General features: G+C 42.5%; 1 protein-coding gene across 2 annotated transcripts in view; it reads left to right on the plus strand.

Annotated features, from left to right (window-relative positions):
* XRCC4 (X-ray repair cross complementing 4) overlaps nt 1–21,113 on the plus strand; it is a 367,562-nt gene extending 346,449 nt beyond the window's left edge. The window contains exons 8-9 of one of the 2 annotated variants that reach the window (XM_075592518.1): nt 14,742–14,842; nt 20,087–21,113. In XM_075592518.1, the coding sequence (XP_075448633.1) occupies nt 14,742–14,842; nt 20,087–20,202 (217 nt within the window). In that variant the 3' untranslated portion in view covers nt 20,203–21,113. The remainder of the gene's footprint in view (nt 1–14,741; nt 14,843–20,086) is intronic. The other variant, XM_075592527.1, reaches the window with a different exon arrangement.
* Nucleotides 21,114–23,411: the final 2,298 nt, after the last annotated feature.

The following is a 23,411-nucleotide window of genomic DNA, read 5'->3' on the forward strand; positions in this document are numbered from 1 at the left end:
TTAAAATAAAGCAACTGAACACAATGATAATTAAAAACTGTAGTCAATTAGTATAACTTGTACTGGAATAAGTAGGATTGGTGCAGGGGGGGGGGGGGGCACACAGTGTACGAGGTTGTGTTGTTTTGGTAGTAGTTTTGTGGATACCATTCCTGTTTTAGATAACATCACGTTATATTCCCTGACTTAAGGGAGCTTTGTACATCTAAGCCCTAGCTGTGTATGGGAGAGACGCTGAGGTTGAACTGAAACTGTGGGTCACTATTGCATCGTTCAATCTGATCAAGGTGCAACTCTGAAAAAAGGTTTAGGTAAGACGGTCTGCTTACTAAAGTTTCCCTGCTGCAAAATCAGTACAAAAACACCACCAGATTTATGAAAGAAATGGAATGTGTTCATTGGATACATTTGGTGCAGTGGTACTGGATTTGTCCCGGTTTTGCAGCTGGGAGACTAGTAAATAACCACCAAAGTGCTTTATACAAGTACGTATATTACAGAATATTAAATTGCAAATAACAGTGGTCTGGATTTAGTAATCAATACATATGCAGATTTAATCAGGCTCCAAATCACTGCATTGAACTTCAGTTTTCCATATAGCTCCAACTGCCTTTCTTTCATTAAGATTAATTAAGTTGTCTGCAGTGTTCAGTTAAGTGCCCAAATTACCATATCCTGCATTGTCTTTTGACAGTATTATTTTCAATACTGTACATCATTTATTTGCCTGTAAAAGATAAATGTTAGCAGCAAAAGATTTTTTTTAAAAGACAATTATTTTCCATGTATTTCAGAATTTGATTTTAGTTTAATACAATATTTCATTGTGAACATATTCAATTCACCAAAATAATGTCAACCTTTAACTTATATTTTAAAAGCTAAAAATAAATAGCTATACTTAAATACCCCATGTAACAATACTTACCTCGTTATGTGGGAGAGCCACTAAACTCCCATAGCTGCGGTCGCTGAGAGATTACACGTCAGATGCCATTCAAATCAGAGGCACCTATGGAGCTAAGTGACTCTACCCCTATGTGTTCAATAACTGCATTTATACTGTGTATGTTATCATTTTAAAAGGAAAATACTTTTCTTCTCAAAAGCAACAATAGTATGTGTATGTTTTATCACCACTATAGTATAATAGAAAATAGGAATACATGGTGAACATGTAGAAGAGGCAAGCTGACCAAAGGTGTGAAAAATAAAAGACACAGGGAAGGAAAGAAGGAGATTGCTTGTGATTTGTGAAATTATCCAAATTCAGTCTCAATTTTGTGTCCTTGCGAAACATTGCGCCAATCCTGAAAGGTCTACAAATTTACCCGAAATTAGTCTTGCAGTTTCGCAAGCTTTCGGGGAGATATCACCAGACAGTGAGAGAAACATGGTGATGGGGCCAGTTTTAGCATGAAGGATAGTTTTAGCATGAAGGATAGTTTTAGCATGAAGGATAGTTTTAGCATGAAGCAAATCTAACAGCTTTAGAGTATTGAGCAAATTAGCATAGAGTATTACAGAAAATTGCAATACACATTATTTAATGTTTGATGAAGTGCTTCGAACTCTGATTAGGTTGCAGTATTTTTGCAAATGACGCCTGATTCGGGTCCTTGGGCAAACGTTTTGCAGATTACAGCACACTCAGATTGTTTTAAATTAGTTTCAACCACCTAAACATTTTAAGTGTTAGCCACAAATTAGCAATCTGCCTGTTATCTGCTGATTTAAAAAAAAACTTGTTTGCATTGTATTTTGGTTCACATTTTGTAGATTGTAAAACATCTCTTTTACAATAAAGATTTATCCCTTTGACATAAATCTTAAATGTTGTAGACAACAGGGTGTTTTTCTATAAACAAACTTCATAAATTGTATACATTTTGAAGGTCTAGTGGGAGTACACTGTACCCAGTAAAAATTCTTCCATAACAATCACAGCACATAATTCCTTCATGGTCCTTTGAGATTTCTGTTTTTAGACCATATTATAACTAGGGGTAAGCAGTTGACATTCTTTAGCAGAAATGTACTGTATCAACTGCATTGTATTACCCTTTCAGTGCTGGAGAGGCATTTAGCACTTTATTCTGTATCATCGTATCACCAGCAATACTTGACATGTAGCTTGCAATCCTCTTCAGCAATAACCTGACAGAAAGGTGCAGGTCTTCCAAAAGTTCACTTTTCATTTTAGTTAGCATTAAGAAATACAATTACTGCCTTTGAAAGAACATTAGTGATTTTATACACTACTTAAAAACATAAGGAAGAAGAGAGGAGTACAGTATAATACATCCCTAAATTCCCCTTAATGGAACACGTGGAGAGGTACAGTTCCTGTGAACACCAGAGAAGGACAAAGCATATGAGTAGCTCTGTGGCTGATACACCTCATACATTGACCTTGACCCTTTGCGGACGCACTTACCTACTGTCTGTACATTCCTCCTACTTACCAATTCGATGTTTCTTACCTTTGCTAATAAAACATTAGCCAGCCAGCATAACTACCGTCCTACTCCGGCACCATCTCTTGACCCATGACGCATTGCTCCCCAACAGCCGATGCGCATAAGTACATGATCCTCTGTTGATTGAAGAGATGTCTCCGGTAAGTAATTTCCTTCTTTTCTCCTTTCTTTTCTTTGTTTCTTTCCTTCTTTCTTTTCTTCTGTCTTCTCTGCTCTATAATCCAAAAGGGTCCGGAGATATTGCCTTGCCGTCTTCTTGGGCTCAAATGAGACGGGACAGGCCATCTATTTGAGTGTCAGATGGTACACCCCCAATCCGATTGGTTGTTGTACCATGTGACATGTTCCATTTTTTAAGGATGTGATGTCATCAAAAAGGGAAGGAAGCCTGCTAATCAGGTAGTATATGCTTCCCTCACTTTAAAATGGCTTCACTTCAGCAAAAACACAAAAAGGCAGCCATCACATGGTCACCACCCAATCGGATTGGTAGATATACCATGTGATGCCTTTCCTTTTTTGGAGTATGTGACATCATCAAAAAGGAAGGGAGGCATTACCTATAAAAGGAACGGCATCACATGGTAAATCTACCAATCCGATTGCACGAGCAGGACGGTGATGAGGACGAAGAAGGCCTTAATACTGGCAGGGGTAAATCTAACTTTAATTTACTGTATGCTGGCTAATGTTTTTTTTTGTAATGGGCAAATGCACTATTATCCATAACTGGATTATTGGAATTTTGCCCTTTTCAGTGTCTAATGGCTTTAGGTGGGGGATGGGGGGAGGAAGGGGAGTTGTATTGATTTTTATTGCATTGCACTGCAATGTTTTTTGAATGGGGAAAAGCTCTATTAGCCATCTTTGGCTAATAGCACTGTTTTGGTGTAGTGTTGTTGGTACAGGGAGTGGGTGAAGGTAGAAGTAGGTAGAAGGTAGAAGTTGCCCCAGGATAAGCGAACGAACATCCGGTAAGTAAATATGTTTTGTTAGACCAATTAAATATATTTAGGACAAATCTTTTTGAGTATCATAAAGTTTAGAGTGTATTCTTGATAATTACTGTATTTATTGTGAACTGGAATTACATTGCACGTTTATTATTTTGTTTATGCCACTAAGCTAACATGGCCATATGCTTAACTTGCCATTCATGTTTGAAAGAGTGTTAGAAACAAAATATATTTTCATCATAAAGAAACCTGTCTAATGTTGTGTGCTTTCCCCAAATGTGACAAAAGTATGGAAACACAAAGTTATGAGTTTCTGACCCATGGTCCTGTCATCCTGTTGTGGAAACCTTTAAAAGAGGAAATCTATGTATTTTCTTGTTTAATGCCTATGAATTCAGGTTAACATGTTATGTTTTAAAATACATGTATTTGTGTTCGCATGTGTGCTTTAAAGAGGCAATCTAAGCATTCTTTTTCTCTTCATTTTTATTTTCATTTTTGTTATACAGGTTTGAAGCAGGGGTTCTGCAAAGCTGAGCCCCATTAATTTCAGCTCTGGTGGACCCCCTGCATTCGGAGGTACTTATCTCCATAGTTGGTGCCGGTAACCACTCCAAGGTTCACATTATGTCCGCTTTTTCTCCCGCGAATCTCCCAGGCTCTGCGGGCCAATAGGAAGCTGTGACGTCACCCGGTGCGGCATCCTATTGGCCCATGTGACTGGGAGCTTTAAGCTGCAGAAAACTGCAGAGAGATACAGGCACCCCCTTCAGAGGTAAGTATCTCTGGATGCAGGGGTTCAGCTTCGGAGAACCCCTGCTTCAAGTCTGTATTAAAAAATGGAAAGAAAAAAATTTGCTTGAGGAAGATCTTATTGAAAAAATGTCAATTGATAACATTTTCATGATCTCATTTAGAGAATTATTTACAGGTGTTGTGGTTTTTCTCTGAATGTCTTTGACAGCATTGGATTAAATAGATCATTTACTTTTATGCATTTTGTCATCATTGAAAAATGAGGAGAGTTTATCTCCAATATGTAGTCTGCACACTGCTAGAAATTATAATCTTCTATCTCATAAGCACAAGGAAAATTAAAACTGATTTAGTATATTTATTTGATGTTACTTGGTAAATGCTTTTTATACGGCTACGGCCCCAGTTGTCACAGCTGCACGTGCACTGGAGTGTCTGGCGGCGCGTGTACCCGTTTCAGCCGCGACCTGTGGTCTGCGGTTGTGCTTGCAGTGGAGAGCAGGAGATCCGGCCATGATGTCACGTGGCTGGTTCGCCCTCATTGGCTGAACCGCCGCCGTGACGTGGCCAATGCTCGGCCGCCACGCCAAAAGACAAAAATCTTGTCTTTTGGCCAAGGCGGTCGCTTATGGTGCCTTGTGCGCTCGTGCACGCGCCGACTGGGGCCTGCCCCGTAGAGGGCTGTGCTCTGGTGTGTGGCGCGCTCACCGTAGCACGCACAGCAGCAGCCACTGGGGACCTAGCCTTACATTTCTCATGTTGCTACAATCCTCTTGTTTGACAAGAAGAGTACAAAATATTAAATTAAAGGAGCACGTAATTTAATATTTCCTTTTTTTAACACATGTGGGAAGTAGGACATCTCCAGAACTGAACTGTCTTAATTTCAGCTATGGGGACTGCCTGGTTCCTGGGAAACGGTTCTGCTGGTATCATCTCCTCCAGGGATACAAAACCAATTCAATAATTTTCATGCTGTTAGTCCTGATGGCACCAAGTGTTTCCCATTTGTACACCTGGTAAGGGTGGCAAAAACAGTATATTGTTATGCAATTCTTAAGGAACAGAATTGTGAATAACACGTCTCATACAGTATGTTACATGGTGAAAAGCTGAATTTTCATCTATTATTGATAGTTTTGTAAAGAATATTACCCAACAGCGGCATGTCTGATACATTACCACCAGTTTGGACAGGACTTTAATATATTGATTGGAATTCTTAATTTTATCAATCAAAATGAGCAATGGTGCTGCTTAAGATTAGGGGTGCAACCAGAAATTCATATTGTGGGGGTGCAAAGTTTTTGTTTTGTAAATAAGTAGTCACTGAGTCCCACAAATACTGAGGCCCCGTGCTCTTCCCAACAACATTAAAGCTGATTGCCGGGGGAGAGCGTGGGACCTCTGTAAGTGTCTCTTACCTTCTCTCAATCTTCTCCTCTCCTACATCCTCTGATTGCATTGACGCGTCGCCATGATAACATGACGCCACAACACAGCAGGAATGAGGAGCAGGAGAAAATGCTGGAGAAAGTAAGAGGCACCCCCCCCCCCCTCTTCTCCCGCACCGAATAAATGCAAATGCATCCTGGCACCCCCCTGGTTGCGCTACTGGTTAGGATTGTGTTTTTGCTGCTATAGAAAAGAGAGAAGAATCTTCTTTTTGATGCCTGGGAATATAGAGGGAGAGATTATTTGTAATAAGCCTCATCATTGGAAGACCACCTTGCAATGACGAAATACAAGTTTGGCTCCATGTTAAATACTAGTTTCTAGAATCGTTCTATTACAGATTGCATCAGTGTACTTTATTCTACCTCGTATTTCCTTGTCCTAAATTATGGGGGGGGGGGAAGAACACTAATACCCAAAACTGTAAGTGTCTTGAGAACAGGGGAGTCCCCAAAGCTGAAAACAGCATGGAACAGCTCCAGAGGATCCCCCAGTTCAAGTACATACAAACTTGCTGCTTTATACATAATTTTATACAAAAAAAGTGAAACAATAAGTTCTATCAATTCTATAAAAACAAAGCTAGTTTTCGTATGGTCTCTTTAAAGCTAATGATAAAAGGAATCTCCTCGTTTATAAATGTCTATGTATTAACACTGTCGGTGAGATAAACTATTACACGTGTGTCTAGAACATAATGTACCATAGTTATTAAGCAATGCTACAGTAGATGTAAGACATCTCTCATTCACTTGAATGGAATGTAAGGTGTCTAATGGCTTAACACTGCTTTGTTAATATGACCCTATATCACACTATGCAATTATTCTTACTTTATAAGAATGAGAGCAATATGAGAGAAGCTTTCCTTTGTAAAATGTCAAAGTATCTGTATTACTGTTGCCATGTTCTGAGGGCTAGAACCAGATGGACTTTAAATAAGTGGTCCTGTTTTCTAATGGCAAAGTGTCATGTGTAATTATGCTTTCAATGTTTCATCTGTATAACACCATGGTTATTTTACATAAGCAGCATCTGGTTTACATGTATACAGTGGTTACTAGGCTCTGATTGACATCTGTATTCACCAAATTAAGCTCCCCAGTACAGATGTAGCATTGCATCCTTTCTTTGTGTGCCTGTTCAGACCTGTTTCTTTTGAACCCCAGGTCAAATCATTGACTGAACAGAATTCATACTTCCCATTAAGTAAATATATTGTTACTTACACACAATCTGAAGAATTAAGCTTTTCCTTCTACTGAATATGCCACATTTTAAAAATAATCAAAACCAATTAAGGTCATTGGGGCAGATAATTAAGCGCAGGTAACGGGTAAGCATATTCGATCCAGCCATCAAGTCAATGGGAGTTAACGCTGGATGGAGTGCGCTAACACCCGTACCTTCGCTTAATTAATCTGCCCCTTTTTGGGGATACTGCAGTTATTTTTGAACCAATTTTGCAGAGAAATGTTTGCTGTGCTATTGATATTCCATAGCTTTTTGTCTGTAGAACCAGGTGGCATAACATTTGGGAAGCATGTATCCTGTTCTTGAAAGTGAGTTTTAGGAGAAAATGATGTCACATACTCTTTTGCTAGATTTTGGCAGATTTCCATTATTCTGCTCCATTTTTCCTTTTTTTTTTTTTTTTTTTTACAAGAAAATGTTCATGAGACTAAACATTTCATCCTTTCAGCCTCATTTTTCAAATTCACATATACCATTTAGTACTCCGTCATACATCCAGCGTAATACCTGTTGGCTTGCAAGAGAACTGAGGTTCCGCCGATGTTGTGGGGGAACAGGACAGGCTTTTGGAGGTCAATGCATAGTTCTTTCTCTGTTGGTGCCAGCGCCTCCATCTTCCGCAGGCTCCAGGAGTGCTGGAGGCAGTCCCTGCAGAAGCACTATCACATACTCTCTCTGATAGACTGCAGACATTCTTTATTCAGCAACCAGCATACAATGGTTATATACTGATTACAGGCTTATTTTAGGTCCCAGACCTCTGGATGATCCCAGGGTCAGCTTTAAGGCTTGAAGCCTTTCCAGCTGCCTTTGCTATGCTGCAGCCCCCTTGCTGGGGACTGATAAGCTAGTCCCACTCCAGAGGGTGAGACAACACTACTCCTACTGAACCAATTTAGAGTTGCAGCTTCCCTAGTACAGAAGGTGAGGGTACAAGGTCTGAGCCCCTGATTGGGCAGAACACAGACCCAGTCCCACCTCCACCCCTGTCACTCAAGGACGCTGCTGGGGGTGGGGAAAACCCAAGATTGGGCCTGACACTGCCTGCACTTACCAGGACTTACATGTCAGGGAGGCAGACTGATAGCCAGACCAGACATGGCTACATTAAGGACCAAACCGATTTTTCTGACCATGGTTACAGGGCATCCTTTGTGTGTTGTAGCTGTTTGAGGGTCTGTGGTTAACTACTTGTATTCAACTGGCATCAGTGGTTTATTTAGTGCTGTGTCAATGCCATTGTTATGCTTTCTATGGTCTCTGGATTGTACTAGCAATGGGAATTCATCTATGTACCGTACTAACTAATTAAGACAAGGCCTAAAAATAATTGGTTAATAAGGGAGTATAAGAAGATACAAGGTAATTTTCTGAGGTGTCAAATGAAGAACATCTGGTTAGAACACCAAGGAAAGGCCCAGATACACAGGCCTTAGACTTAAAGAGTATACACAGTATTAAGCTCCTGAAAATGTTTTCTTGATGGCCATCAAAACCATTTATTTCTGCTTGCCTCAGTGTCAAATGTAGTCAATGTCTTAATATGCAGATCTTTAGGCAAAAGTGGCCTTATCTACAACAATGCCTTGTTTGTCACCTCTCTGATTCCGTCTTTCACGCTCTATGGGGGTTATTCATTAAGGTCTGTTATGGGATAGCGCATTTAGGGCCTCATGCAGAGAGCAGCGCTGGAAATAATTGGAGATGTTAATAAATTGAACTCTTATTGGTGTGATTTTATCTCCATATGCAGAAAGGTCCGAAAACTGCATTAAAAATCATGTCTGATTATGGAGAGTTGCAACCGGCGAGATGCGCGCTGGTGAAACATGTTTGAAAAAAAGCGCGGGTTTTTTTTTGCATTTTCCCTCTCGCCGGTGCGCTCCAGCTTCCTGCCAACTTTTTTTGGCGGAGGTAATTGTAGAATTTCTCTCCCTGTTATTGGCGCGAACAGCCACTAGATGGCGATCGCGCTTTTCTGAATAGGGACATTTTTACAACTGGCGAGATTTAGGTTCTCGCCAGTCGCGCGGCGAGTTTCACAAAAAAAAAATGGCGCTTTTTTTAAAACTCGCCAGTACCTGCCTTTCTACAGGCATTTTTCTCCAAAAAATGCCGCTATTCACCTTACCGCTGCTCTCTGCATAGGCCCCTAACTGCCAATAAAGGTCCATATAACCAGCAACATGCTTAGTGATTCACTCCTGAACCTTCAGGGAGATGCCTGATGCTAAATCAGGGAATGATAGCTTGATGCACTTATGCAAATTCAAAATGTGCCTCTTCTAGCAAAACTATAACAGTTTTTTTGGTTGTTGTAATTTAAAAATGTATCCCTTCTATTATTTAGGCTTTACATGTTTATTGGACTGAGCATCCCTTGCTCTCCCTTTCATAAGCAACATTTTCCAACTGCAAATGTCCAAAGTGTGCTTTATACTTCACCAATCAAGGGGATCTTAAACTGACAGGAGGGGTCACAATCCTCTAGAACATAATCCAGAATCCATATGCTTTGGCAGGTTCACCCGACACATGTTAAACTTCATAATATTTACTGGAGAGATTCTTGGGTGTGACCATGAGTGCAGAAGAAACAACACAATATCTGTTCCTCTTGATCCCGAATCTTCTATTAAACATTTCTATTTATTAGCTTTAGTAACCATTTCTTATTTATGAATTCATTGTGACAAATTCACTTTTAATTGCATTATTCAGGTAATCCTCAAATAGATCAAGTAGTTTGTTTGGAAAAATCTTCAAATAGGCAGGATGAAAAATCTGCAAAGCAGATAGACAGCCGTAGTGCCGATCTGGGAACTTTCACACAGAAACGTCCGTTGAAGGTAATAGGAGTTTCCATGCAATAACAGAGCAAATTTGATATCTATTATACATTGTATTTTTCTTCATAAATTTGATTGTGAGAAGTACACTGGAACATATATCAATGTAGTACCACATTTACAAAGATGTTCTTCTCAATAAGACGCATTCCATGTTATAAGACATTTTATAGCCCCATTGAAGTTAATGGGCCATAAAGGACCAGATTTACTAAGTGGTGCTATTCCATAAGACACCGTCTACGCTGGAAGACATCTTGCATCCCTTTCACTTGAAAGAGCCAAAAAGCACCATCTTTCCAAAACCGTGCTGGAAGATATCTTAATGAGTAGCAAGGCTTAGTAAGTATGGCTGCTGGGGGGCAATTCATTATAGCACAGACGGCCACTTGGGCCATTTTGGGGTAAAAACTCCTGTTTTGAACTACTATATATTTTATTATCCTGCTAGCATCAGTGAGTGGCTTGGGACTATTTGATCATGAAAAGGTGAGGCGTTCATTGATGCTATATTGTAATGGGACAGGTCAATATATATTTCTTCCCCAGTTTTCCTGGCATTAAATATCTCTATCCAATCGACTGACATGATCGTGATCTGTGTATTATAAAATAAAGTTGATTAACACATGTCTTACTTTTAACATAGATGCAGGGGATATATTTTATGCTGTGAAGCATATCTCCAGAGCTTGATACATAGGCCCTTTGTATTTTATCATACACCATATCTTATTAGCAGAATGTCAGCTGGTTTTTATCTTTAATTCTTAAAAAAAAAAAATTGGAAGAAAAAAGTCTCCTGTATACTGTAGTTTATTAATTGGAAGATTGTTTGGAATAGCAAGGGAGCTGAAATTAATAGGAGAGAGAGAGTCCTCCACAATATACAGTAGTGTTGATTGTTTTTCTCCATATGATTGAGTGAAAACATATTATACACAGAAGTCATACTGCACTTACTGTACGTCTTTAGATTGAACACGTTTCAATACACTATTACTTTTACAGCAGTAATGTCTTTGGAACATGCTTGTGTGGTTAAGTGTACTGGAATTATAATTATTATTATCCTTTATTTACAAAGCATTGCAGCACAATTGTGGAACAGTAGATACATAAATGGAATGACACACAAAATAGGAACACATGAATGCAAGCTGATACAATAGGTGCTGAGGGCTCTGCTCATAAGAGCTTTCAATCTAGGAAATAAGAGGAACAGTTGAAACAAAAAGCTATAGATGGCTGCTCATTTTGAAACGTAGTTAACCTCAGGGGGAGTTAAGGAGTGGGGTGAATATAACGGGTGTAACGATAGGGGGTATCCGGCCTTCATAAATTAAGGTGAAGCCCGACTGGCTGCCCCTAAGGCCATGTGTCGAGGGCTGAAGTGTGAGCTCTTGGGTCTAGTAATGCACTGTGATATTTTCCCCTGTATTTCTGTTCCCATTTTACTGTTCCCTGTAACCTCCATAGCTGGGGGTGCCATGTGTAGTTTGGTCCCCTGGTCAGAGATCGCTGCAGAACAGGGACTTTGAGAATGGGAGTTTAAGGGTGGATATTGGGGGGCAACTAGACTTAAAAAGTGTATTAAATGTTGCTGACCAAAGTAGTCGGTAGTACTGGTATTTTACCCGCAATTTGCGTATGATTTGTGGGGACCCGTCTGTAGATGAAGACAGGGTATGTGTATGGAAGTCCCGTGTAAAGTATAGCACAAACCTGACCTGTTTTGGGCTTTACCTATTTGCCTTGCCCCAGAAACATAAAACTTCGGGAATGTAAGTTTTAGGTGGGATATTTGGGTCGAAATGTATTTCTTCTTTTGGACTGCCAGACCTGGTGGAGCCTGCCCAGTGGATGGCAATGGGTTAGCTGAGGGAAGATGCCACTCGTAGGCGCATTTCCCATTGGCTAATTCCCATTTCCCGCTCACTCGACTTTTCGAGCCGGCTTGGCACGCCTCCTCCTCTGACGTCAGCCAAGAGACGAGCCCCCGTTTCTATTGGCTGGTGGGAGGAAACTCCCACACTCTGATTCCTTCCTCCTACTTCCATGCTGAAGATAGAACAGCAGAGGGTATGTAAGGAGATGGCCGAGACAGAGAACCAGACCATCTTGTGGCTTGAGTCGGTGAAGCGCGGGCAGGCTTTTCAAAGTTGCTCTGTTATGAAGCAGCCGGCTTCATTTCTGAAGGTAGGACGCGAAGTCCAAGTTCTCAAAAAAGAATGTAGCGGTCGCGGCCAAGGTTTTTAGCCAAAAAGAGAACCAGGAAGCCGGGGAGGATTTCCCGGTCAGGGTAAGACTTGTGAAGCAGGCGCCCTGCACCTATTGGAGGCTAGTTTTCACCCCCAGGCTCACAGTAAGTGTGCATTCTGTCTGTATTTTGTATGTCACTGTGTACGCGGGTTTACCCGAATAAATCTCATTTTATTCCACTACCTTGTTTTTGCCTAGTGAATGATCCCGGTTAAAAGGTGTTAATGTTTCAGATGGACTTCCATAAAGACGTGAGTTTTCAAGGAGCTTGCAAAATTCTAAAAGCTGGATGATAGTCTGGTGATGTATTGTAAGGAATTCCAGAGAGAGGATGTAGTAGAAGAAGTCTTGTAGATAGGGTGCAGCAGGACAAGTCTCGTATATAGGAGTGAAAGGCGTAGACCATGGTCAGAAAGAAGGAAGCATTTAGAGAGTGTTTGGTGACAAGGGCTGAGATGTAATGGCGGCAGTGGCGGATTTCCCATTAACATCGGGCCATGGGTGGAAACATTTTGGGGCGGGAGAAATTTTCCATTTTTTCTATTTTTCCCTTATATACAGAGACCCCACTCTCTTCCCCACTGATTGTCGGGGGGAGAGTATGGGGCCTCTGTAAAGGTTTTTTACCTTCTTCGCACCACCCAACTCCTTCTGTTGCCTCGTGGCATCAAATGACACTGCAACGTAACATGAATTGGAGGTTCGGTTAATATTACGGCTGACATTTTAAACATGCTCCCATATTTATAAATAAAAATATGGTAATCAAATAAAGAAACTTTTACATTCACTCAACCCACCTCCCTCTCACTCAATCCCCCTCCTTGCACTAAACCCCCCTCTGACTCATCCACCTTCTAGTAAACGAGTGCAGAGGTATAACCAGGGAGACATAGATATAGGGGAAATAGCCCATATCTTCAAAACAATACAGCTTTATGGCAGCATACAAAATACATAAATCAGCCTTTCTCCTTGTAAGGTCTTACACATACTTCCCAGTCCCTTCCTGTATGGCTGGGAGGCTAGGCCTCTTACCAATCTCTGACACAAAGTCCAAAGAGGTACCTGTTATAAGGGACTTTTTCTCTCTGTCCAGGTCTGGGTTGGTGTCCGTGGAGTGCATCCTGTAGTGGTTCCGGGGACTGCTGTGTCCTGGAATAGAGGGTCTGGTTCCCTGGGATCTCTCTCAGTCCCCATGTGCTAGAGAGATCCCCTGTAGTTTATGCAGGAGGCTTTTCTACCTGACTGATGAGCTAGATGAAGACTGGCTAATTGTCTACAGCTGCAATTAACCAGCTCCCTGCTGGATTCAGTCAGATCCAGGCTTTCTATTTCAGCCCTTTTAGACAGGGGTTAAGGCCAAGTCACGCCCCACCTCTTCACTCTCCATCCACCTCCCTCTTACTCAACCCCCCTCCTGAGTCAACCCCTTGCTCACACTCAATCTTGAGGGGGATCCCGGCCACATCGGAAGCTGCACTGCTGGTGAAAATTGTGTCGCAGACCACCGTTTGGAGACCACTACCCTAGACCACAATTCTTCAACTGTCGTAAAATGGCCCTTGGACTGTCTGCTTCTTCTAACTTCATTGTAGTGTCCCTGGTAGCTAAGTGAACTTTTTCCACACAAACTCACTTGTAAGTTAATGTACATATATATGCTACAGATGTGTAGCCCTGTTTCCCCCTTAACAAGAAGGCTACCGGTGTTGCCGCTACCTGTTGGTTCACAGAGGACCTAAGCCTCCGCCACTTGGAGCCTGGGGTATACTTATCATCTCGGTACAGCGCCTCCACCAGCGAGGGATTCCAGTGTAGTGGGAGGAGTCTCTCACCGGAACCAATATACACAATAATTACACACAGGTATATTATAACAGTGTTTACTAAACACATATGAAAATATAGCATCCAACATAACACGGCCCTGCAAGGCCTTCCTCAACCAATAACACCACCCAGATAGAACCCTGGAGTGCCTGGGCACTTAATCCTGTAGTGTCCACAAGCCAGTCCCTCCCCCAAAGAGTATGTGTGGGATAGCGCACTTCCCTTTGTGTGTTGGGGCCCGTTGGTGCACATGGATAATACCTCCCTGGTCTCCGTCCAGACCAGGTTAACAAGCAAAGAATCCTGTGGATCTGCGACGTGTTTCTGTACAGCGCTCCACCGGTTCCTCTGCTGTGATGATCCTTAGGCCGATGCCTCTGGAGGGGCCTCCAGCTGGATTGTACCCCTATAATAGAGTCTCGGATACTGTGGCCTTATTCTGCTCATAGGTCTCAGACCACACGTCAACATTAGATGCAATATCCTGCTGCTGATGTCCCTCACTGAAACACTACTGGGGAAGGGTCCCTATCTCAAGGCCTTTACCTGCAGCATACACCATCTACAGTGAATCGGGGGTCTATCTTGGACCTAGAGGGGGATTCTGGCCTAGTCCAGTGGAGCACTGCTCCCTGGACATTACCTTTACCCTCCCTGTCCGGATCCCGACTGACTGCGTGTCCCCAAGCGTGCGAAATGTATCTCCTGCTTCGCGCCGAGATCCTAAGGGCCCTATTGGCCGTTCGTGCCATGTGATCTGCAGCCTTGGGGCTGCTGGGAAATGTAATCCCTTCCTAAGAATTTCCTATGGGCCTCTGTACTATCTGGTGCTGCGCATGCGTGGCTTCAATGCGCATGCGTGACGAACTAAAGATTGTGGCGCCCTCTATTAGGTACCACCGCGGCGCTCCGGCGACCTGCTCGACCCCCCGGTGGCAACCGCACACAGCCGCAACCTTCCACAGAGCCATCCCCCCTCTCGCACAGCCCGAAGGTAAGAGGGGGAGCCCGGCTACAGATATAAATTTTTTTATTATACTTTAACATTTTTCAAGCACTTATAAGTATTTTAATGTATCCTAAATGATATAGCAATATTCTTGTGGCCCTTCTACACTTAATTTATTTTCTGATCTGGTGCCTTTGGGAAACTGGTTGAAGAGCCCTGCCCTAGACTAAGCTGCTCACATTACACATGCAGCACAAGAGCACAGAGCAATCCTTGAAATCCAGCAATTTCTTGTTGGAGGGCTGCTGTTGGGAAATATAATCCCAAAGACATTCACAGTGTTTTTATCTTTGCCCCCACGGGGTTGATTTCTCACCTGGTAGCTCTGCAGCAACTTTGGTGTCTCTTGACCAGAACGAGCCAAAAAATATGCAAAAGAATTCACAAAGCAGCGAACTGCCCAGGGACACAGGTGTACAAAAATAGAAAAATAAGTTTATTGTCAGTCAGACATGACAAACAAGGCGGTAAACACCCTCCAACGCGTTTCACACAACACGTTGCTTTATCAAGGAGATTTATTTTTCCAGTGATTTGATTCACTCACCCAGTAGTTTACCCACTCCACAGTTGAGCCACATCTATTTTCATTATTGATGAACACAAGAATATATTCCAGGACTGTTGGGGCATCCATTACCCCCCTATACTCTCTTGACCAGAAGTATACTGTACAGCAGGGGTCCGCAAACTGGGGTGGCGTGGGATTTTTTAGGGGTGGGAGGTGGTGGTGGTTACAGAGGCCCTACGCTTCCCCAAAGGCATTTAAATTAAATGCCGGGGGACCGCGCAAGGCCTCTGTAACTTTACTTACCTTTGCTTCCAGTGACACGTCTCCATGGCAACCTGGCATCAAATGAGGCCGTGGGGTCACGTGGCTGGGTTATTTGACACCGGAGCCGAGCGGGGGGGTGGGGCACGAGCATTTAGGGTGGTGCAGACTGAAAAGCTTGCGCACCCCTTCGGTACAGTATGCTACAAACAGTTTCACAAAGATCATTGTGGGGAAATATCAGGCTTAGCAGACGTAGTTAAGTATATAGTACATAGTACCTGAATTCCTTTCAATGATTTCTGAGAAGCCACAAATAGTGTTTTTCCCCAAATAATATGAGAATAGTGTAAAGTTCTAGTAGCAGTAGTAGGAGTAGTAGTAGTAGTATTGGTCCTGGAGAAAAGTAGATTTGAATCGATGAAGGTTGTTATACTTTTAGTATGGTACTTATGGTATTTTCAGGACCCACATTAGAGTTTGTCAAAGATGACACTAAGTGCACAGAACTATCTTCCTCTGGTATACAGTTACTTGATAAAGAATCCGATCAGTTTTAGAAAGCTCTGCACTATAACTGTACTATAACTTCATGTTAATTAAACAGTTTAATGTTGGTCCACTGAAAGGTATCACAACCAACTATGAAAGAGTATGTAAAGAATAGGTAACTGTACTCACATGGAATAGCTCTTAAGCAAAAAAAATGATATATAGCATTTGAGCAAAATCCCGGTTTCTGGGTGATCACGTGCAATAGATAATGTTTTTCTGAGTGCCATTACATGTTCTTTATGTACTATTTCAGCTGTTTCCTGGATCAATGTGCACCCATGGCAAGAAGATCCATGGTAATCATGAGTGCCACATTGCCTATGAGTATATAAAGGGCTACAAAGAATTGTGTGACATAACCTTGCATATGCTAGTGGTTTCATCAGAAATTCATACCTACTTTAGAAGTGTTTAGGATTCCCTTGAGCACATTTTAGCAATGAAATAGTGCATAGTGCTGTTAGCAGTTCAACATCCTATATCTAAACGTTGCTTATTTAACAAAAATGGAATACATTAAGTACGTGCCCGGACATCACTTCACTATACTGGAGAAAATCTTACTAAACAATGGAAAGCGGCTTCACAGTCCATGGAATGGTCAGTTAATCCCATTTAATAAGGTACAGTATGTGTAGTGGGGTAAAGATATTGTGGGGTAAAACGATCCTAGGTAAGGTGCGAGAGCGTAAAATTCATCATGTTAATTTTCCTGACTTGGCAATAATATTCTCAGCCCGATTACTCCTTATATCTATTGCCTCTGATGATTCTAGCACCATGAATGTGGACTACGAAATATAATAATTTCGGTAAAAGAATGATTTAATTAAATATATACTGTGTCTTGTGTAGCACATGTACCCCCACCCTCTAGGAGATACTGCTTCAGCTACAGGTGATAGTGGTGTGCATACATGTGAGGGTTCAGGAGAGCTGAGCTGTCTGCATTGTAGTGGAGACCAGGACAGGCTTTTGATAATCACTGAGATTCTTTAAGGGTGCTTAGCACCTCCAGTTGTGATAGGCTCCAGGGTATCAGAGATCAGTCCCCACCAAACATACTTCTCCCTTCTGCCCAGGGACTGACCCTCAGACTGAAGTATTTGGAAACCAGGGCTTTATTTGCAGTCACTGTATATAATGGTCATACAGTGTTGCAGGCTCTCATAGGATTCCAGACCTATAAATGGTGCTGGACCTCTGATGGTATAGGGTCCTCTATAGAATTCAGATGTTCCCCCAGCCCCTAGGGACTGGGTGGGGGCAAGCTCATCCCTGATGGGATAGAATCACAACCCTTCCAGTCTCTCCAACCTCCAGACTAGAACTCCTAACAGTTTGCCACTTCCTCTCTAAGATCAAGAAGGGGAGGGCATAGTGTCTGCACCACTATTGGCTGCGCACGAACACCATGTCACCTCCTCTCCTGTCAGAGAGTAGCATGAGGGTAGTTAACTGCCCGATGGATTACCTGTCACAGCCTGTAGCTATCAGGAGCTTACAGTGACTGGAGGCAGAGAGGCAACTGTGACTAGCCCTGTTACACTTGTAAAAAGGTTGTCATTTATGTTTGAAAGAGCTACATTTACATCAAGTTACAAGTTGTAACATGATTTTAAGTTAGCGAGAGAGAATTATCACCTTTTGTGCTATCTTCCAAACTCTGAATCTACCACATATAAACCTTTCTTTGATGTGGTTATTAAATCCAGGCCACGCATGTTTTTATTTGTGTACACAATATATGTAATATCAATTAAGATCCCTTTAGAGCTCAAACAAGCCTGAGCATTAAACTCCCAATTTTGTATGCATTACCATATGAACAGTGAGATAAAAAAAAACTGCATAATAGTTCTGTGTATTTTGTAAACAAATTCTTTTTGTGGTGACCGAAATCCAAAAATAGTCATACTGTGTGAAATCGGTGTCTTGTTACAGTCCATTTGGGACTGACAATGCAATTCAATCCCTGAAATCTGGTTGCATGAGATTAAAGGGGTTTGCAGGTAATGGTAAAAGTATGGTTTCTGAAACGGTTACTCAGGAACATACACTATTAACAAACTCAGTGCTATAGTACAGGGGTGCACAAATTTTTTGCCCTGCACCCCCCTGCCTGCTCTCCCTCAGTGCTGCCCCTCCCATTACTTTGTCTAGAGTGTCAAATGACGCAGCCCTCATCACACTACCCCCTGCACCTCACATCACCGTCCCCACCTGCATCCCCCCCCCCCCTCCTGTCCCAGGTGCTGGTTCCCCCCCTGTCCTCAGCGCTTGTTCCCCCCCCTCTCCCCGGCGCTGGTTCACCCTGCCCCCGGCGCTCCTTCCCCCTGTCCCCGGCACTCCTTCCCCCCCCCCCCCTCACCGGCACTCGTGAGGGCGGATGCGGCGTTGTGTTAAAAATGGTTTTTGAAGCAAAAAGTGGCACTGTGTGCTCATTTGCATGTCATTTCCCAGAATCCCTTGCTGCAGTGGAAGTGCTGTGTGCTGGGTGATAATGGGGAAAGGCGGGGTTGCAGACCTGCCTAAGACATGCAGATGAGCATACAGTTGTATTTACATTTATTTATATATATATGTATATATATATATATCTATAGATATATATATTCCCTGTTATGGTTTTCAGTATAACTGTTTTGTAAAGTGAATACAATGTAATTCAGTTGTAAGAAGAGGCCTTTATTTGTATTTATGGAGATATGTCTAAACATATACTTACAGTACAGCAGTCAATCTCATAGCTGCCAGAATTTCTGCTTGCTTTGGTAAGCTTCTTGTCTCCAGGAGATAGATTTCAGTCCCCTTCCAGAAACAAGTTCCAAATTGGCCTAAAAGCAGATTAAAAGCAGATTAGAAGTGTACAAGTGCCAAAACCTAAATTGAGCTTTTAAGTGCTTTGTGATTTATCATTTTTATTGTATCTCCTAGTATGTGAATGTTGTGCCATAAGTTTACTAGTTTCTCGCTGGTTTTGCATTTGTTCTTTATGAATTCTTTTTCTATATGCTCCTTCTCAACTTCTATTTGGGTTTATTTTTAAAACTTTCCTTTTCTTTCCACAAATGCTTACTTATAGCAGCAGTCTTCGCCAGAAGCATATATAATGTTTTGCTCTAAGAAAAAAAAAAGTTTTTTTCTAGAGTAAAAAAAACAACAGGATTTTCTTAATCTCTAGTATCTGAGGTCACTATGGTAATCTTTAGACTGCACTGGGCTCTGGGGAGAACCTCGTTTTAACTTCCCAGACACAACATTTCAAATGCTTATATGTCCTGAATGAAGCAACAGATTTTAAAAATAAAAGAAGATATCTCGTAAAGTAAGTAAAATAAATGATCACTGTGACAGAGCCTTTCCCCGATTTAAAAAGGTAGCACACATAAAGCATGTCTGTAGCGGATGAGTCCACCAGGGAGATGGTTCATTGTAGCTAGAGTCAATTAGCCAGTCTCCCCCTGACTCATCGAGCAGGTTTAAAATTGTGCTGCCCAAGTCGTTGGCAAATGAAAGGGGTGGGAGACACCAATGCTCAACCACAAGTTTTGGCATTCGAGCGAATCCGAAAGCCCATTTTGGATTTGGTCGAGCGCCAAAACTTGCGGAGGAGTAATCAAAAAGAAGAGTTGGTCCTACAGTTAAGATAATATACCATAATTTCAATTCCATCTAAGAATGAATACAATGTGAAACATAAGGATTGCAGAAAAAAAGGTCATATTAACGTGTGATATAGCCGAAAATGTTGTGGATATAAACACTTTTTAGCATATTCTTATGAATATAGATATAGAAAATTCCATACACAAATTTCCCGAATTTACGACTTTATAATTCATGGTATTAGAAATGTTGAAAGAAGTTCATAACAGCTTTTCTTGTACATTTTCCATCAGATATAATACAGTCCCTTCGAAGACAACTGGCAAGAATCCCTCATCAGAGAGAACATCTTTACAAACATCAAAAAACACTCCAGATCCAGATGACCTCTTCAGTGACATTTAACTAAACCCTTAATCCCTCTATACTTAAAAGAAACAGATCTAAAGCAATTATTTTTGTGATAAATGTATAACGTTTCTACAAATGGATCATTTGTTTAACAAACATGCTAACTGCCTATGTGTGGTTTCACTAATAGTTTTGCAATCATTTTAAATAATTCGAACGTTCAAGAAATTATGTTTCTTACATTGGATTGTAACCATTTTGAATACAACAGGGATTAAAGAAAATTATTGGCACATCATATTTATTCATTTGTTCTAATTATTTTTCGAAACTCTACCAATGGATATTACAAAATCAGAACATTGTTCAATAAAAGAGAAAAAAATATGGTTGTGTAGATGGAAGGCAACAATGATTTAAAAAGCTGAAGGACAATCTTTGAACAAAGGGTGATATTGTGAAATAATTATGTGTGTATATATACATATATTTCCCAGTCACCTTATTTAAGCTTTGTGGCAATGATAGTGTAAGAGATGTGCAAAAATGTCACTGAGGTTCGCAGTCAGGGCAAAATGTGTCCTTTGTATCTGTAAACAAAATGTAGTGAAAAACTGGGAACTTTGCGCAAACAAAGATGTGCCAAGAATTAGATCAATGTGCAGGTCACATGACCCTAAATTCCTGTCATTTATTAGACAATTGCGACGCATTTCGAGACCCACATTTGAACACTTTTATCTCTAGTTATCGCAGAAATATCAATGCTGAAAGTAATTGATGTAGGTGGCACAAAGCAGATGTTATAACCGCTAACTTGAGGAGTCAAGTCCACTGCCCCCCTTATTACACCACAAATCCTCAATGATAATGTATGTGTTAAGCAAAAGCAAAGGCATAGCATTACCTTAGCTCAAACTTTTCTCTTCAATGGAAATTGAAACTTACATAATAATTGAACAGCATCAAATTAAAGTCCGTGTTCCACTTACCAACCGTGTTCTTGCTTACTTTGACTGAGCCACTGATTGAGCCACCTGTGCTGAAGCAGGGATATCCATAAAAGCTGGCCTATTGGTGGCCCTTGAGGACTGAGTTTGAGACCCCTGATATACATTGTGATATACTTAAGGAAATACAGGTAAACCCCGTTATAACGCGCCTCGTTATACCGCGATTCGGTTATAACGCGGTTTTCCCGTGGCTCCCGGTTTTTTTTTTGCACACTGTACACACTGCACACACTCTCACTGCACACACTGCACACACACTGCTCACTGCACACACACTGCTCATTGCTCACACTGCACACACTGACACACTGCTCATTGCTCACACTGCACGCACACTGCACACACACTGCTCATTGCTCACACTGCACACACTGCTCACACTGACACACACTGCACACACACTGCTCACACTGACACACACTGCACACTGCACACACACACACACCCCTCCCAATATACATACAAATACACATATACATAAATCAGCCTTACCTTGGGGATGATTGGTGAGGCATGTGTCTGCAGGGGGGGGGGCGCTGCGTGCCGGTGGGGGTGGTGATGCGATGGAGGGGGGTGATGGCTGCGAGGGCCCCCGATGCTGCAGGGGCTGGTGGGATGGCCCGGTGCAGCGCGGGGGGGCAGGTAGGTGGGGGTAGGTTGGCGGTATGGCCCGGGGTGGGGGGTGGGACGTCATTGTGCTGTGGGGGGGTGGCGGGCCCTGCGCTGCGGCGGAGTGGCAGGACGACCCTGCGCTACGGCGGGGCGAGGGGGCCCTGTGCTGCGGCGGGGGGGAGGGGGTGAGCGGTCTTCCGGAGACTGTACTTTATTAAATAAATAATTAAAATGAAATAAATATATATAAATATATCTGCGATATCCATTGGCTTTAATGGCAGCTATCTCTAATTTAGGTGTGATACCTGTCTCTAAAGCAGAATGATTAGGGAATTGATCTTTGCTTATAACAAATTACATGCGCTGCGATGCCTCCATTGCTTGTAAATTGGTGTATTCCACAAGAACAGATGATTTAACGTATCCGTCATACACACAATGTTGCATTGTGCATTTCATACTGGGTCTCCTCCTTCCTCTCACCAGACCGCCTTCTCACGTAAATACTCCTTGGGGGTGGGGGGCGTATCCGTTTATATCCGGGCGTCCTCCCGCATCCATGGCAACGCGCAAACAAGGCGGATAACGGCCGGGACAGCCACACGGCAACATAGGCAGAAACACGGGTGACAATAGCACGCCGGTTACACATAACTCATAATTCCGTACCCGGGATAAGAAGCCGCCCGCTATCACCGCCTGAGATTGCTGTCATCACACCGTTACACACCATAACTGGTGTCATTGACTACGACGAATGAGCACAAAGGATGCTGGGCGTTGTAGTCCATTGTCCCGCCTAAGGTTGTAAACATAGTGGAGCCTGAACTACAAGTACCGAGAGACCCCGCGGGGAAAGGACAATAATACGCCGGTCTGTTGCTGGCCCCAGTTTATTTGTCTCGGGACCGGAGGGGCATCCCCCCTCCCATCTCCTGTCACGCGGTGACAGGGGGAAGCCGGGACCGGAGGGGCATCCCCCCTCCCATCTCCTGTCACGCGGTGACAGGGGGAAGCCGGGACCGGAGGGGCATCCCCCCTCCCATCTCCTGTCACGCGGTGACAGGGGGAAGCCGGGACCGGAAGGGCATCCCCCCTCCCATCTCCTGTCCTGCGGCCTGTCACGCGGTGACAGGGGGAAGCGGGGACTGGAGGGACATCCCCGCTCCCATCTCCTGTCCCGTGGGGTGAATATGCGCTGATGCGGCGGCCATTTTTTTTTCTTTCGCGACCCCGTTACTAACGCGGTGGTCTCGGGTGGACTCCGAGGACCGCGTCATAACGGGGTTTACCTGTATCCGACATATTATGATATATTTGTACAGTAGCATGGCTTCGTATGTGTATACTTGATGTCACATGTCACATCCCCAGATGTGTTTTAGCCCTTCATCATAGTCACGTAGTGAAAGGACACAGTAAAAGTTGGGAAACTGAATTTACCGTCTTTTTCCCCCCCCATTTATCCCAATACAATTACCCCACAGGCTCCAATAAGGCCCATATTTACTAAGTTGTGCTATTACATGTTTGCATTGCAATTTTGCTTAATATGCTAATTTGCTAAATTATCGAAATTCACTAGACTTGATTGATACTGAGACTATAACACACTATGTTTAGTTCACTGTCTGGCGAT

The sequence above is a fragment of the Ascaphus truei genome, chromosome 1 (genome assembly GCF_040206685.1).
Source record: "Ascaphus truei isolate aAscTru1 chromosome 1, aAscTru1.hap1, whole genome shotgun sequence".
Lineage (NCBI taxonomy): Eukaryota > Metazoa > Chordata > Amphibia > Anura > Ascaphidae > Ascaphus > Ascaphus truei.